Source organism: Crocodylus porosus, unplaced genomic scaffold, assembly GCF_001723895.1.
Source record: "Crocodylus porosus isolate Cpor-Errol unplaced genomic scaffold, CroPor_comp1, whole genome shotgun sequence".
Lineage (NCBI taxonomy): Eukaryota > Metazoa > Chordata > Crocodylia > Crocodylidae > Crocodylus > Crocodylus porosus.
In genome coordinates this window covers 38033062-38046957 of record NW_017728906.1, presented here as the reverse complement: position 1 = coordinate 38046957, position 13896 = coordinate 38033062, and the positions used below count along the sequence as shown (strand labels likewise).

At 42.3% G+C, this 13896-nt stretch overlaps 1 protein-coding gene across 1 annotated transcript in view; it reads right to left on the bottom strand.

Moving 5' to 3' along the window:
• Window positions 1-5893: 5893 nt before the first annotated feature.
• Window positions 5894-13896, bottom strand: part of MORC3 (MORC family CW-type zinc finger 3) — a 58894-nt gene continuing 50891 nt past the window's right edge. The window contains exon 17 of the mRNA XM_019528909.1: window positions 5894-8431. Coding sequence (XP_019384454.1) covers window positions 8278-8431 — 154 coding nt within the window. The 3' untranslated portion in view covers window positions 5894-8277. The remainder of the gene's footprint in view (window positions 8432-13896) is intronic.

Here is a 13896-nt window from a genome sequence, read left to right as displayed (position 1 = left end):
GGGGTTTACACACTGAAGCAGGGTGTCCTAAATGAAAAATGGCCTAAAATACTGAGAAGTCACATTTATTTTTCACAAGCATTTTCGACTACAAAATACCACCTGGGTTGGGTTCTGCAAGGTCTCAAATGGTTGCGCAAAACCAGAGCCCTGCAAAATGGTTAACATAAAACAGCCTTGTTTCAAATAGACTCTTTTAGGATCACAGCTCCATTTCTGCCACAGTCCCCCACCCCAGCACTATTTCCTCTACAGTTTCCTGTTTCAAACCATTAAAATCTCACAAAATGCACCTTGGGCTGAAAAGGGCCATGTTTCTTCTTGGTTTCAATACACCTATTTCTTTGTGCGGTATTCTTGAGGAAAATAGATTGAGCTTTTAAAAATTATTTTACTTAGAAATTATAGAAATGTAGGACTGCCATGAACCTAAAGAGATGTGGTCCATCCTCCTATTCTTTGGGTCAGGTTCAAATATAGCTAACTATCCCTCGTAGATGTTTATCAGCCTGCTGTTAAAAACTTCCACATAAATCATGTCACAAAAAAATGACTGCACAACCTCTGTAGGCAACATGTTTCAGCTTGCCAGTCTCTTTTGGTAGATTCCCCTGCCCCCACATGTTTAAAATGTTGCTTGCTGCTAAATTAAGCTGGTCAACACTTGTACTGCCCTCAGTGGCCATGGAGAACAAAGATCATGTTTTCTGTAAGAACCTTTTCCATATTTGAAGACATATTCATCCTTCCCCCATTTATTTTTTCCCCTAAACAAACCCAGTTCTTTCAGCCTTTCTTTAGAAGTTGTTTCTACACTTCTTATCCTTATTGTCCACCTTACTGTTCTCTTTAATGTGTCTAGGTCTATTTCTAGTGTGTGGTGCCAAATCTAAATACCAGAGCATGCATACCAGCCTCAGGCTTCTTTACTATTCATTCCACCCAGGAAGAGCACACACCAACTGCAGATGCTTCCTCAGCCTGACGAAGGGTATTTATACCCGAGAGCTTGCAAAAAGAATTTTTCTAACTATTTGAGTTGGTCTAATAAAAGATATCAGATTTACCCAAGGAACCTTGTCTCCTTATGTCCTTAGACAAACGTGGCTACAACCTACACCCCTGTAAATCTAAATACAGTACTCCAACCAAGGCCTCTCCAGTTTCAGTGGTATGGATGGATTAACATTTTGTTCCATAACTAATATACTTGCTTCCAGGCTGAAGGACAGATTTACTGTTCTGCCCTGACCTCTTTATTCCTCTCATGTAATGTAAAGGGGACAGTACCAACTTGTCATGAAATATTTCTGGTGTAAGGTGGTTTGAGCTGTTTTCTACCCCTCTTACAGTTCCCCAGCTTGTACTGCCTCCCTTAGAAAGTGATCTTCAGCCTCTGCGGGTCCATGGGCAACAACACTGAACAAGTCATGCATTGTAGCCAACTTCATACCTTGTTTTCCCTTGTCATCTTAAACAAACATGTAACTGTGGAAAGCAAAATTTCTTTTGTCTCGCACCAGAAGGCCATAGGTGGAGAACTGCTGCTCTAATTAGAACCTATGAATTCTTCTAAATATAATATAAGACTGTTAGCAAATAAAAATCAAGGATTTTTAGGACTAGCCCAGGGATTGACTTGACACCCTCATTCAATGAGTGACAGAATACTACAAGTATTCAAAATCAAGTCAAGTGAGCCCAAACCAAATCGAAGTCCAGTAATTAGCTATAAGGTGATGATTTCTCACTGAACAGGCAACGAAGAGGCAGCCTATTGCTCTTCGACTTCTCAAGTAAGGCAGGCGCATCAGCAACTGGTGTTAGAGAAATTTTTCACTCTCGAAGCACACATGTGGCTTGCTGTTTTACTGCCTTTTTATACCCTTAGCTCAGCATCTTCAAAGCATTCATTTAGTTGTGTAAATCAAGAGAGAGTCCCAAGCAGTAATTGGCAGGAAAATCTTGTTAACCAACTTGCTCATTACTGGTTATCAGAAATTTCTAATTTGAATGAGTTCCCTTCTTCAGTGACAAAAGGTTATCCAGTTTGGAACATAACAAAAAGCTGATTAACAACCAGGAAAAACATGTGTCCTTGGAAAACAAGGTAAATCATGAGGGAAGAAAAAAAACAGCTAAATCAGGAGGAGACACCTATCATATATGGAGACTGTCTCTTTCTGCACATAAACACAAGTTAATTGCAAAAGAAATCTTTACCATACTAATTAATCAAGAATAGGCATTTCACACCGTTACACACCAGACAAGTAGGAGCCTGCCTGAAATCATCCTGTATATAGCAAGATAAGCTGGAAGAGATACTTCCTTATTCCTTCTTAGATGGCCTAGCCATGAACTTGCATCCTCTTGTATTATGCAGTTAGCATCACTATTCTGTATTTTAACTTTTGTGAGTAGACCCAAGCTTAACATGAGTTTCAGTCATCACAGACATAAAAAACTGTTAAACAGGACCACCTGAGTCTAGGCAGCCTGTTAAAGCAGCAGTTAGTCCTCATTCACACATGGGTAAGGCAATATAACAATACCAAATTGGAGGTGGGTGGAATTGTTTAGTTATCATCATGCATCTGATACCCTTTAACTACAAACAATATTTGCATTTAAAATCTCTATCTTGACAGGTATATTGCCAATCTCCAGGAGTTTGTTCCAGTGGAGATTAATTCACTTGCACACCACACACTTTCCCCACTCCAGTCAGACCTCCAGAATTGGGGGTACATGTCTTAAGTGAAGAAGCTAATTTTTAATTGCTGACAGATGCACAAAAGAAATAGAAGGCAGACACCATTGCAAGGTGGCTGTTATGCTTCTCCCTCTGCCAGCCTCAAGGAGGGAGGAGATGGAGTCAACTCCTTAGGGTCGGAGCTAGTGCCAGCCACAGTCAGTGGAGTCAGGATCTCCTGTGATCAGCCTTCAACCATGACTGGAATATATATAAATTTAATTCTGCCTTCCCAAAACAAGGTTCATGTCTTACAGGAGAAGGAGGTGGGGTGGGCTGTGGTACATGAGAAAAATATGCTGTGTACCATGCTGTTGTCCATACAGGATTCCTTTACCAGACAAAGGTTGACAAACATCCAGCTTTAGCTACAGGTGGTTTAATATTATATTGGGATCCCTGGTTGGAGCACCGTATGTCCCAGCATAAGATTGAGACCTCTCCTACTCCTAATGTGGCAGAGAAGTAGGATGATGTTCAGAATAGGGCCATGCTGGAAATCAGTAGAGCTGCCTTATAAATTTTTCTCTGCCATAGATTAGCTAGGGCCACAGGCAAGGTACTTCACTTGTAGTTAATTCTTTATAAGTACAGAGATTTTATTCAACTACCTCACTTCATTGCTTTGTGTTTTAATTATTATGACTATGAAGCAATACTGACTAAACTGGGGAGGTGTGAAATGTTAATCTGACATCATGGAAATCTCACAAAACCACTGACAGATGTAAAGATGTGCCTGTAGTCCAATGCCAACAAGGGAGTTCCTCCTGGGCTTTTATGCCACTGTTGAATAGACATTGAAGACCCATCCACCACCCTAAATATGTAACATGATATATGTGGTCGAAGAGAGATTGATCATCTTCAATCTGCAACTGCCCCCTCTCCACTTCTCCTTGTGCTTTCCCAAGACCAGGATGGTCCAGTCCTCTCAATCCCAGGGAAATCGAAGCAGTGCCTGCCTGTTCTTTACATTAGGGACACCAGCGTAAGAATTGGGCAGGGGGCTGCATTGCTCCTTGCTGCTCAGTTCCCAGTGCCTGGCAGCCCAGTGGAGGAAGTGGTTTGGCAAAGCCCCTTCCAGCCTCTCATACTGGGAACTTCAGTGTTATAAAGCAGGTGAGCAGCAGCTGGTGCCTGTTCTTTCCCTCCACTCTGCTCCTGGTCTACAGGACTGTGAAAGCAGCTGCCCTTCCCTCTTCTTCAGATAAGTGACACCAATCTCAGGAAGGCAAGGAAGCCTTTCCCCAAGCTCCCCAAAACAGGGCAAAGTGTGCAGATGTTCAGCCTCCCAGGAGAAACTCTCTCAGAAAGGAATTCAACCCTGGTTATTCCCCAGCTATTTTTCTTCCAGAACTGCCATGTTTGCTCTTGGTGAAATAGCTTGAATGCCTGCCCACTTGTAGTTTCTGAATGTACAAGATTACACAGGGAAGGGCAATATTTAGCGCTGCTTTTATGCCGTACGTCCATTATTAAGGTGGTGATGCCTTTCAGTCAGCACTAAACAATATTTTTGTACAGCATTTATTCTGAAACACATTTCTGGCCGAAAAGAGAATTTTGGGACTGCAACCTAAAAAGGACAAGAGTGAAGACAATATATCCAGTTTTAAACACTGTTCTAGGCATTCTGTTGTTGCGTTCAAACAAATGCTTTTAGCTCATGTCCTGGGACACGCAGGACAGATGTTTAAAACAGCCATGTCCCAACAAAAATGAAACTGTTCCTCCTGCTCTCTGGTGCTGTGCCTTCCCTCCCCCTGCTGAGCTGAAACTAGAGCTCCGAGACAGCCAAGCATGCCAGAGCCAGGGCAGAACAGAGTGTCCTGTTTTGCAACCAGGGAAATATGGTATCTTATTTTTTGCCACCTTTAAGGACATCATCTCTGTAAATCAGTGCTGCAGATAAAGCATCTGACACAAAGCAAATACTGTAACAGGACTCTTGCTTCAATTTATTCTGGAGTCTTATCACTGGATTGCTGAATTCAGTGAAGTGAGGTTTTACACACGCACGTGTACACATACCCTATCAATTAGAGCACTTACCAGGAGCTCACAATTCACACGGTTGTCCTACATCATTATGCTAGCACTGCTTTTCTGGTTTCAGAATATTTCCCTGGATATTGGCTTCTTCATCTCCACAGTATCATATCCATCCCTGGGTACTACAGGCTGTTATTTCTGACAAAGGTGATACTAGTGTCAGGCTAAGGTTCAGCTTCAAAGAGCCAAAAATTTTGGAGTTAGAAATTCAGCTGCTTACGTTAGACAGCTGACACTCCTATAAAAGGGATGCAATCAATATGCTATCTTTAAGGGAATACTTTCCCTGATACAGGTTTCCCTCGCTTTATGCTGTACATGCGTTCCTGGAAAACGGTGCATAACTTGAATTTGCATAGAGGGAACCCATTTTACAATGCAACAAATAGGGATATGTTCCAAGACCTGAATTGTACAAACCCCCAGACCCATTTCTACCACTTTTACAAGGCAATTTTGGTACTTCCCAACAGCAGGCAGTACACACAAGCACAGGGCGGTGGTGAATGTTACCATCATGGGTACGGCAACTATGGAAACATGCGTCGCAGACAACAAGCAAGGAGGACAGATCCATACAGGAGACTATATTTTGGTGTGCATTGCTCCCACAACGCACCGCGCAAAGCAGCTCACTGTGGGCTTCCACGACACCGGTCACATAAGAGTGAATTTACCTCGCATATAACAAATTTTTGGTATAAAGAGGGTCATTGAATAAGAGCAGATTTGCACATAAAGAACCATCATAACGTGAGAGAAATCTGTAGTACAAACACCAGATGCTCAACAGAAATTGACCCAATGGCAACCTGGGGTAAAATAATTCCCTCACCTCCTAAATGAAAAAAAGAACAAAAACAACAAAAAACAAACAAGCAACCTTCTCCCCCCGCCCCCCCCAAACCAAACCAACTTAAGAGAACTGAGGGTGCCAGAAAGTCAATATCTATGTAAGTTTGAAAAAAAGTCTGAATGTAAGTTTTGAAGGAAAGGTAAGTATTGATGACTGGCTATTGAAAGGAGGAAAACTCAGATTCCTCAAAAAATTAGTATTTAAAATAAAGCCAGGATCATTTGAGCCATTATGCATAGCTTTTATTTAAAGCAAAAATTTGCATTTGACCAGTTACAAGTTTTGATCTCACAGAAAACCAGATTTTTTAATACAAAAAATACATCTATTTACTTTAACAAGTAAATAAAAACATTTCAATTTACTAATTTTTTTCAAAGTTTAATGTACAGTATAAAGTTCTTATTTTCAATATAGATATATTTTACCAGTCATCTATAATAAAGTCAACTACAGAAGCATTTGATGAACAGAGGTAATAAATTAACAATAAAGACATCAGCTTGAAAAAGTGCACACCAATTAATGGAAAATATAACTTTAAAAAAGTTGTAAGAACATTTTTACATTACAGCCATCTTTTCAAATTAAGCATTAGCCATTATAAGCATAAGAGTATTGCTTTATCCCTATTAGTATAATACTAGATCAGGTATATGTTAATTTTAAGACAATACTCTTAACTTAAACTAGGTGAAGTACAACTTGGGAATACAACCCAATTTAAAATGGGACAGTAACACTGTGGAAGCCAATAGTTTAATTTTATAAAAATGCATTTTGTAAAACCTAGTTCTAAAGACATTTTCATGATTGTTGTGAAAGTTTCAATTCAAAGACTGGAAGTTTTTACTGGAACAGGCTGTGTTCAGACCGCTATTCAAATGACAAGCATCATGGAGATCAGGTGTATATGCCACCTCTCTTTTCTGGTGACTGCTCAACTGCCAAGGTGGTTGCGGTGGGGAATGCAATGATCACACCATCATTACACCCATGTTTCTTTCCTCTCAGCACCATTAGAAAGTCTGAATAGTGTTTGGCAGATTGTGCCAACTATGCTTAAGCAGTAGAACCTGACTAGAAACAAAAAAATCAGGTGAACCTGACTAGAAACACAAAATAATTCCATCTTTTTTGCCCAAGAGAAAATGTTTCAAATTGAAAAAATAATTAAATCAGATTTACAATTTTTAATCTTTATGAGCTCACTGGTTATAAATATAATGGGGAAGGAAAATGTTTACTTTAACTTGACAGTGAGCTTCCAATAAAGATTAGAGATTTCATTAAAATAATGTAATAGTCCACTGTAACCACACAGCATACTTTGAGAGGCAAGGGTTTTTGTGGGTCATGTATTTTGTTGGATCAGCTACGAGGCTGTGAGAAATTTAGAGGACATTTTTTAGGTGCAAGGCACACTTCTTCAGGTCTCCTAAAGACACCCTTTTCAGGGTGACCTGAAAAAGGTTGTACTCAAAAGCTTGTCTAAATCTTTCCCAGCCACACGGTTAGTCCAATAAAGGCACTGTTTACAAAAACCGTTTCCTCTTGCATATTTCCTAGACCATCATGGTTCAAACAGCACTCCTTTATTATTTTCCTTTATTATTTTCATTTTTAAGGGAAGCCAAATCAAAAGATTATAATTACACCGCTGTTCACATCAGCCTGAAATACAACCTGGTACTTTCACAATGAACTCAACATTTGATATTACAACAATAATTTTCTTTCGGGGATTTAAGATAAACACGTAAAAGGCATTTGTCCACATCACAAAACCACTATACAATTTAATCTGATTGGTAAATTTTACTCAAGGAGCAGGTCTAGTACTGATCTCATGTTTCAGTCAGGATTGAAATGCATTAGCAACGCTATGTGACTAACCTTACACAGCATATGCCAAGACTAGATCTGTAAGTAGTTGGGCACTACATGTAATTTTTTTTTAATTGTACTGGGTACCTGCAAATCTCACCAGCTTTGAGAAGAACTAGGAGTACTTCATACTTGTCAAGGTAAGACTCTTACTGTACTGTCAAGGTGCTATCAAGGAGGAAAACATATGAATCTAATGGCTATGTTTTGATCACATACAACACTGAGTTTATCTTTCAACCATTATCAGCAAGGGCAATACTGCAATTTACAATGTTTATTCTGAAGGAGAAATCAAAGATGGTATTTTAATGCCACTGTCGTCACTGTGCAGGAACAAACAAATTTAATGATCAATGAGAAGTACAAAATCAAAAGAAAGCTGAACAACTTTGTACAAAATGATTGCGATTCCAAAGAAGTAATAAAAATATCTGCAGATTTAATTACAAATACATTTACATTTTAAAACAAAAACATTTAAATTTAAGTATGTCTGGGGTTGCTCAACACTGCCAGTGTTCCTTTAACAATAAAGTTAAAGTTACACAGTAAAGTACCTGCCATATCTGTGAGAACATTCGAGTGCATAGAATATATACATTTTACATTGGGTTTGTGGCACATAATATATCTAAATTCCCAAACATAAAATGAAAACAATATTTACAGTATTTACTGTACAATATAGTAGAGGCTGAGCAAATGTCTACTAAGTCTGATACTAAGTACTGCTGATTTCATGCATTTGTTCTACAACTTGTCCTAAGATTTCATCAACTACATCCACGTCATAATTTACTTCCTTTAAATCTAGATCAGGCATAATTGTAGCCAACAAATGTCCAACATTTACTCGAAGGGATCGCAGTTTCAGGCTGTAAGGAAAGAATATTGATCATATTAGAGAAGATTCTATATGCATAGTGCAGATAATTCTGAATTTGCAAAATAAATTAATGTTTTAAATAATTAATTTAGAATGATGCCCACAGTAAACTGCAGCTCTCACAATTATGCTATCTGTATATCTGACTTAAAAGAAGCAGATGAGCCAATATAAAATGTAATATAGTTCAAAGTTCCCTATCCCCAGTGGCTAAGACCAATATGTTAAGGTTTGAGTATCACAGCTCCTGATCTGGAGGTCTGTATGATTATTCAGTTTTAAATGAAAACAGTACCTAGTTTCATCAGGGGATCTGGGGTGCACTCCTACTCCACTTTGATTCCTGCTCCACTGAAAGTTCAAAAAAACTGGCCAGCAGGGAGAGCCACTTTTCGATTAAGGTGGAGTTAAGAAAGTCAACTGACTTCATGGCTCATTATTATCAACTTCATTTCTGCTAATATCTCTACTTCATAGGTGTTACTACCTTTGATCTTTCTCTAAGCTAGCCTTTCTGTTACAATTACCCTGTCTGTTATCTATTCCCAGTAATATTTCTCACCTCACCACCCAGTACATCCAATAAAAGTGTGCTGCTATCTAGGAACCTGTAGTGGGTGGTTTTGTTTCTAGGGGATTTGAACCTACAACATATCAGAGACAAGGAGGGGAGGAGCAGGACTAAAAGCAGGCTGAGTTGTGGAGCAGCACAGTAGTCGGAGGCAGGAGGGAATTGCAAAAGTAAAGCAAAGAAATGTTATTACAGTCACCCTTTTTTGGGTTATTCATTGCAACAGATGATAAGGCTGTGTGAGGTTAACCTAGTAATACAATCAGGTTGGCATAAAGCCAGGCTTGGGCAGACCCAGAGGGGTTGGACTCCCCAGGTAAGGGAGTTGCCAGTGGCTGAAGCAAGTCCTCCCCGAACCTCAACTGTTTGTGTATGTTGAGGATGAAGGCCAGTTGGGGGCATGCTGTGGGGAAGGGGGTCTGGGCAGAAAAGGAAATATTGAAGAGAAGGGGAGCTTAGACATTAGAGGGGTGGGGACTGAGGAGGTACTAGGGCATTATGGGGGCAGAGAGGTGTGAAGGACAGGCAGAGTTTGGGAGCAAAGACAACTGTGTAGGAGGGAGGCCTCCAAGGGTTATGATGGTTTAGTGTCAGGTTTGGAAGGAGAGCATCATCCATTTTCTACTTAAGTTTTCTTTGCAAAGGTATTCAAGAAAGTTTTGTCTGTTTATGCTTGCACTCTCCAGGGACAGAAGAAGGCTCAATGGGATGCGAGGAAGATGGTCAAGGATCTGGGGGCTGAAGCATGATGGGGATGAGTCTGTGCTGGGTGGTGGTGATGAGGGGGCAGGGTAGGACTCAGTGCGGTGCCAGGGGGACGATGGTATCTGACAGGGATTGGGGCACAATGGGATGGTGTTGATCATGGTGTCTGTGGGATAACAGTAGACAGAGTTAAGCCAGGGGGCATCTGAGATGGTAGGGATAATCCATAAGGGGCACTTCGGGGCCATGAGGGAGTGTTTGAGGGACCCACATGTAGGGGCACAGGGAGCAGGTCCACCCATGGCCAGATGGTGGGTAGCAACTGACACTAGGTGCCTGCCCTATCCTGAAGATAGCAATTCCTTTCCCAATTTTGTTTGAATCATAAACTGAATATAGGTCTCTAGGCCCCTAGCACATCAGTAAAGCTTCTAGATTCTTTTTAACTGGAGAAAAATAGATCGTGTGTCATGGGATGATGCACCACAACACCTGCATCCCCTTTTCCAAAAATCTAGATCTGTCCATGAGTTCCATCCTTCTCATTAAACATAACATTGGAATAACAGACTTGGTGGAATAGCTTGCACGACTGGAACAGTATCACAGATGGATATAAACTGTTCTGGAAGGATAAGCAGGGCAGAGGAGGAGGAAGAGGAGTTGCACTTTATGTAAAAGAGCTATATGATTGCTCAGAGCTCCAGTATGAAACTGGAGACAGGGTAGAGTAACAAAGGTGATGCTGTGGTAAGTGTGTGCCACAAACCAACAGACCAGGTGGATGCACATGTCCCAGGCACAGGCCCTGGTTCTAATGGGGGACTGCAATCACCCCGATATCTGCTGGGAGGGCAATACAGCAGTGCACAAGCAATCCAGGAAGTTTTTGGAGAGTGTTAGGGACAACTTCTTGGTGCAACTGTTGGAGGCCAACTAGGGGCTGTGCTCTTCTTGCCTGCTGCTCACAAACAGGGAAGAATTGGTGGGGAATGCAATAGTGAGTGGGAATATGGGCAGCAGTGACCCTGAGATGATTCAGTTTATGATCCTGAGGGAAGGACGGACAACATATAGACCCTGGACTTCAGAAAAGCAATTTGGACTCACTGATGGCCCATCTGAGGGGGAAAGCAGTTTAGGAGACCTGGTTGTATTTTAAGAAACCTTACTGACAGCACAGGGACAAACCATCCCAATGTGTAGGAAGACTAGCAAGTATGGCAGAAGACCAGCTTGGTTTAGCAGGGAACTGTTCAGGGAGCTAACAAACAAATGGAAGCTTACAAGTGGAAACTTGGACAAATGGCTAGAAAGAAGCACACAGGGATGAAATCAGGAAGACCAAAGTGCAAGTGAAGTTGTCGCTAGCAAGGGATGTGAAGGGTAACAAGAAGGGATTCTACAAGTATGTTAGCAACAAGAGGAAGAACAGGGAAAGTGTGGGTCCCTTACTGAATGGGGGAAGGCAACCTAGTGACAGAGGATGCAGAAAATACTAAAGTACTCAATGCCTTTTTCACCTTAGTTTTTACAGGCAAGGTCAGCTCCCAGACTATTGCATGTGGCGGCACAATTTGGAGAGTAGGTGAGCAGCCAACAGTGACCAAAGAATAGATTAGGGAGTATTTAGAAAAGGTGGATCTATAAAAGTCCATGGGGCCAGATACAATGCATCCAAGAGTGCAGAGGCTGCTGGCTGATTTGATTTCAGAGCTGCTGGCTATTATCTCTGAAAATTCATGGTGATTGGGAGAGGTCCTGGATAATTGGAAAAAGGCAAATATAGTGTCCATCTTTAAAAAAGAGAAGAAGGAACATCTGGGAAACTAGAGACCAGTCAGCTTCTCCTCGGTCCCTGGGAAAATCATTGAGCAGGCCACAACGCCTTCTTCTCCAAGTGCTTAGATTCCTAAGTACTTGGAGAAGAAGGTGGTGATTAGGAACAGTCTGCATGAATTCACCAAGGGAAAGTCATGCCTGGCCAACCTGATTGCCTTTCACGATGATATGATTGGCTCTGTGGATGTGGGGAAGAGCAATGGACATGATATACCTTGACTTTGGCAAGGATTTTGACATGGTCTCTCTCAACATTCTCACCAGCAAGCTAAGGAAGTCTGGGTTGGATGAATGAACTGCAGGATGGATAGTAAAATGGCTGGATCATCAGGCTCAAAGTGTAGTAATCAATGGCTTGATGTCTAATTGGCACTCTGTGTCAAGTGGAGTGCCCCAGGGGTTGGTCCTGGGGCTGGTTTTATTCATCATCTTTACCAGCTATCTGGAAGAGTGCACCCACAGCAAGTTTGCTGATGATACCAAGCTGGGGGAAGTAGTAGATATGCTGAAGGGTAGGGCTAGGATTCAGAGAGACCTTGACAAATTGGAGGACTGAACTGAAAGAAATCTCATGAGTTCAGTAAGGACAAGTACAAAGTCCTGCACTTAAGACAGAACAATCCCATTCACTGGTACAGGCTGGTAACTGACTGGCTAAGCAGCAACTCTGCACAAAAGGACCTGAGGGTTTCAGTAGACAACAAGCTAAACATGAGCCAGCAATGTGCCCTTGTTGTGAAGAAGGCTAACGGCATACTGGCCTGCATATTAGGAGTATAGCCAGCAGAATGGGTGGGGGAAGTGATTCTTCCTCTATTCTGCACTGGTGAGGCCACATCTGGAGTACTGTTTCCAGTTTTGGGTCCCCCACTACAGAAAGGATGAATTGGAGAGTCCAGTGGAGGGCAATGAAAATTATTAGGCGTCAGGGGCACATGACTTCTGAGGAAAGGCAGAGGGAACTGGGCTTTATTTAGTCTGAAGAAGTGAAGACTGAGAGGGCATTTGATAGCAGTCTTCAACCTCTCGGCTCCAAAGAGGATGGAGCTAGAGTGTGCTCAGTGGTGGCAGAAGACAGAATAAAGAACAATGGCCTCAAGTTGCAGCAATGGAATTTAGGTTAGATATTAGGAAAAACTCCCTCACCAGGAGGGTAGTAAAGCACTGGAACAGCTTATCCAGAGCAGTTGTGGTCCCTCCATCCTTGGAGGTTTTTAGGACCTGGCTAGACAAAGCTTTGTCTGGGATAATATAGATGGGGATGATCCTGCTTTGAGCAGGGGGTTGGACTAGATGACCTCCTGAGGTCCCTTCCAACTCTAATTTTCTATGATTCTATGATAAAACAACCCTGAATAAAAAAAGGCAAGAGGTTTTCTTTATTTGTTTGGATTAGCAAACTCAAACACTAGCAGACATTTCTCTCCAATTTTGCTAACAAAAAACACTGTGAGAAACACTTTAATCCTCCAGGGACAAAAGGAGAGATGAAAAAAGGAGCAGCTAGGAGGAGAAAGGTTTACTTTGTTCCAAAAGTACCTCAAAGAAGAGCTGTTCAACCTGTAACTGGATGGGGGCTGCATCCCATGCCAGCTGCAATACTGGGAGCCAAGGGCTCCTGGGCAGCCATGTGTATCTCTATCCAGCTTTGTGACATTTTGTGCCTCCTGCCTTCTGGGGCAGGCACAGAAAGCAGAGGTTGTAGGAGAGAAGAGCAGCCTGGAGTCCCTGACTGCTAGTGCAGCTCAAGCAATAGGGGGAGCAGCAACTGGGTGGGAGCCTAGGGGCAGTAGATTAACTACTCAGGGTGCATTTGGCCTATGGGCTACCAGTTAGACAGCCTGGCCTGAAATTAAAAGCAGGAGTGAATGTAAAGACATGAATCTATATGCTTTAGATAAGGGCAGCCTGGAGCCACATGGGTCACAGACTACACAGGCTCAGCCCTGGGTATCCCTTGCTGCATGGGCTGCCTAGTGCCTTCCATCTCCTAGTAACATGTACCACATGGACTGCCCAGTGTGCCCTCATCTGGCACACAGCCCACCCCCTCCCCCCACGTACAGGCAGCCTGGCTCCCTCCAGATGGTGTGTGCAGCCAAGAGGTGCAGGGGTTGCTGCATGTGTGGCATGCTCAGCTGGGAGAGGTGAATGGGACAGGGACACACTGGGCTGCCTGTACTGCAGAGCTGCCTGTGTTACTCATGCAGCAGGGAGGATGCTGGACAGCCCACCTCCCCCTCTCCCCCACCCACATATATCACATGGGCAGCACTCCTCCCTCCCCACTTAGTACAGCTCCCCATGTATGGTCAAGGAAGGGGTTATGGCAAGCA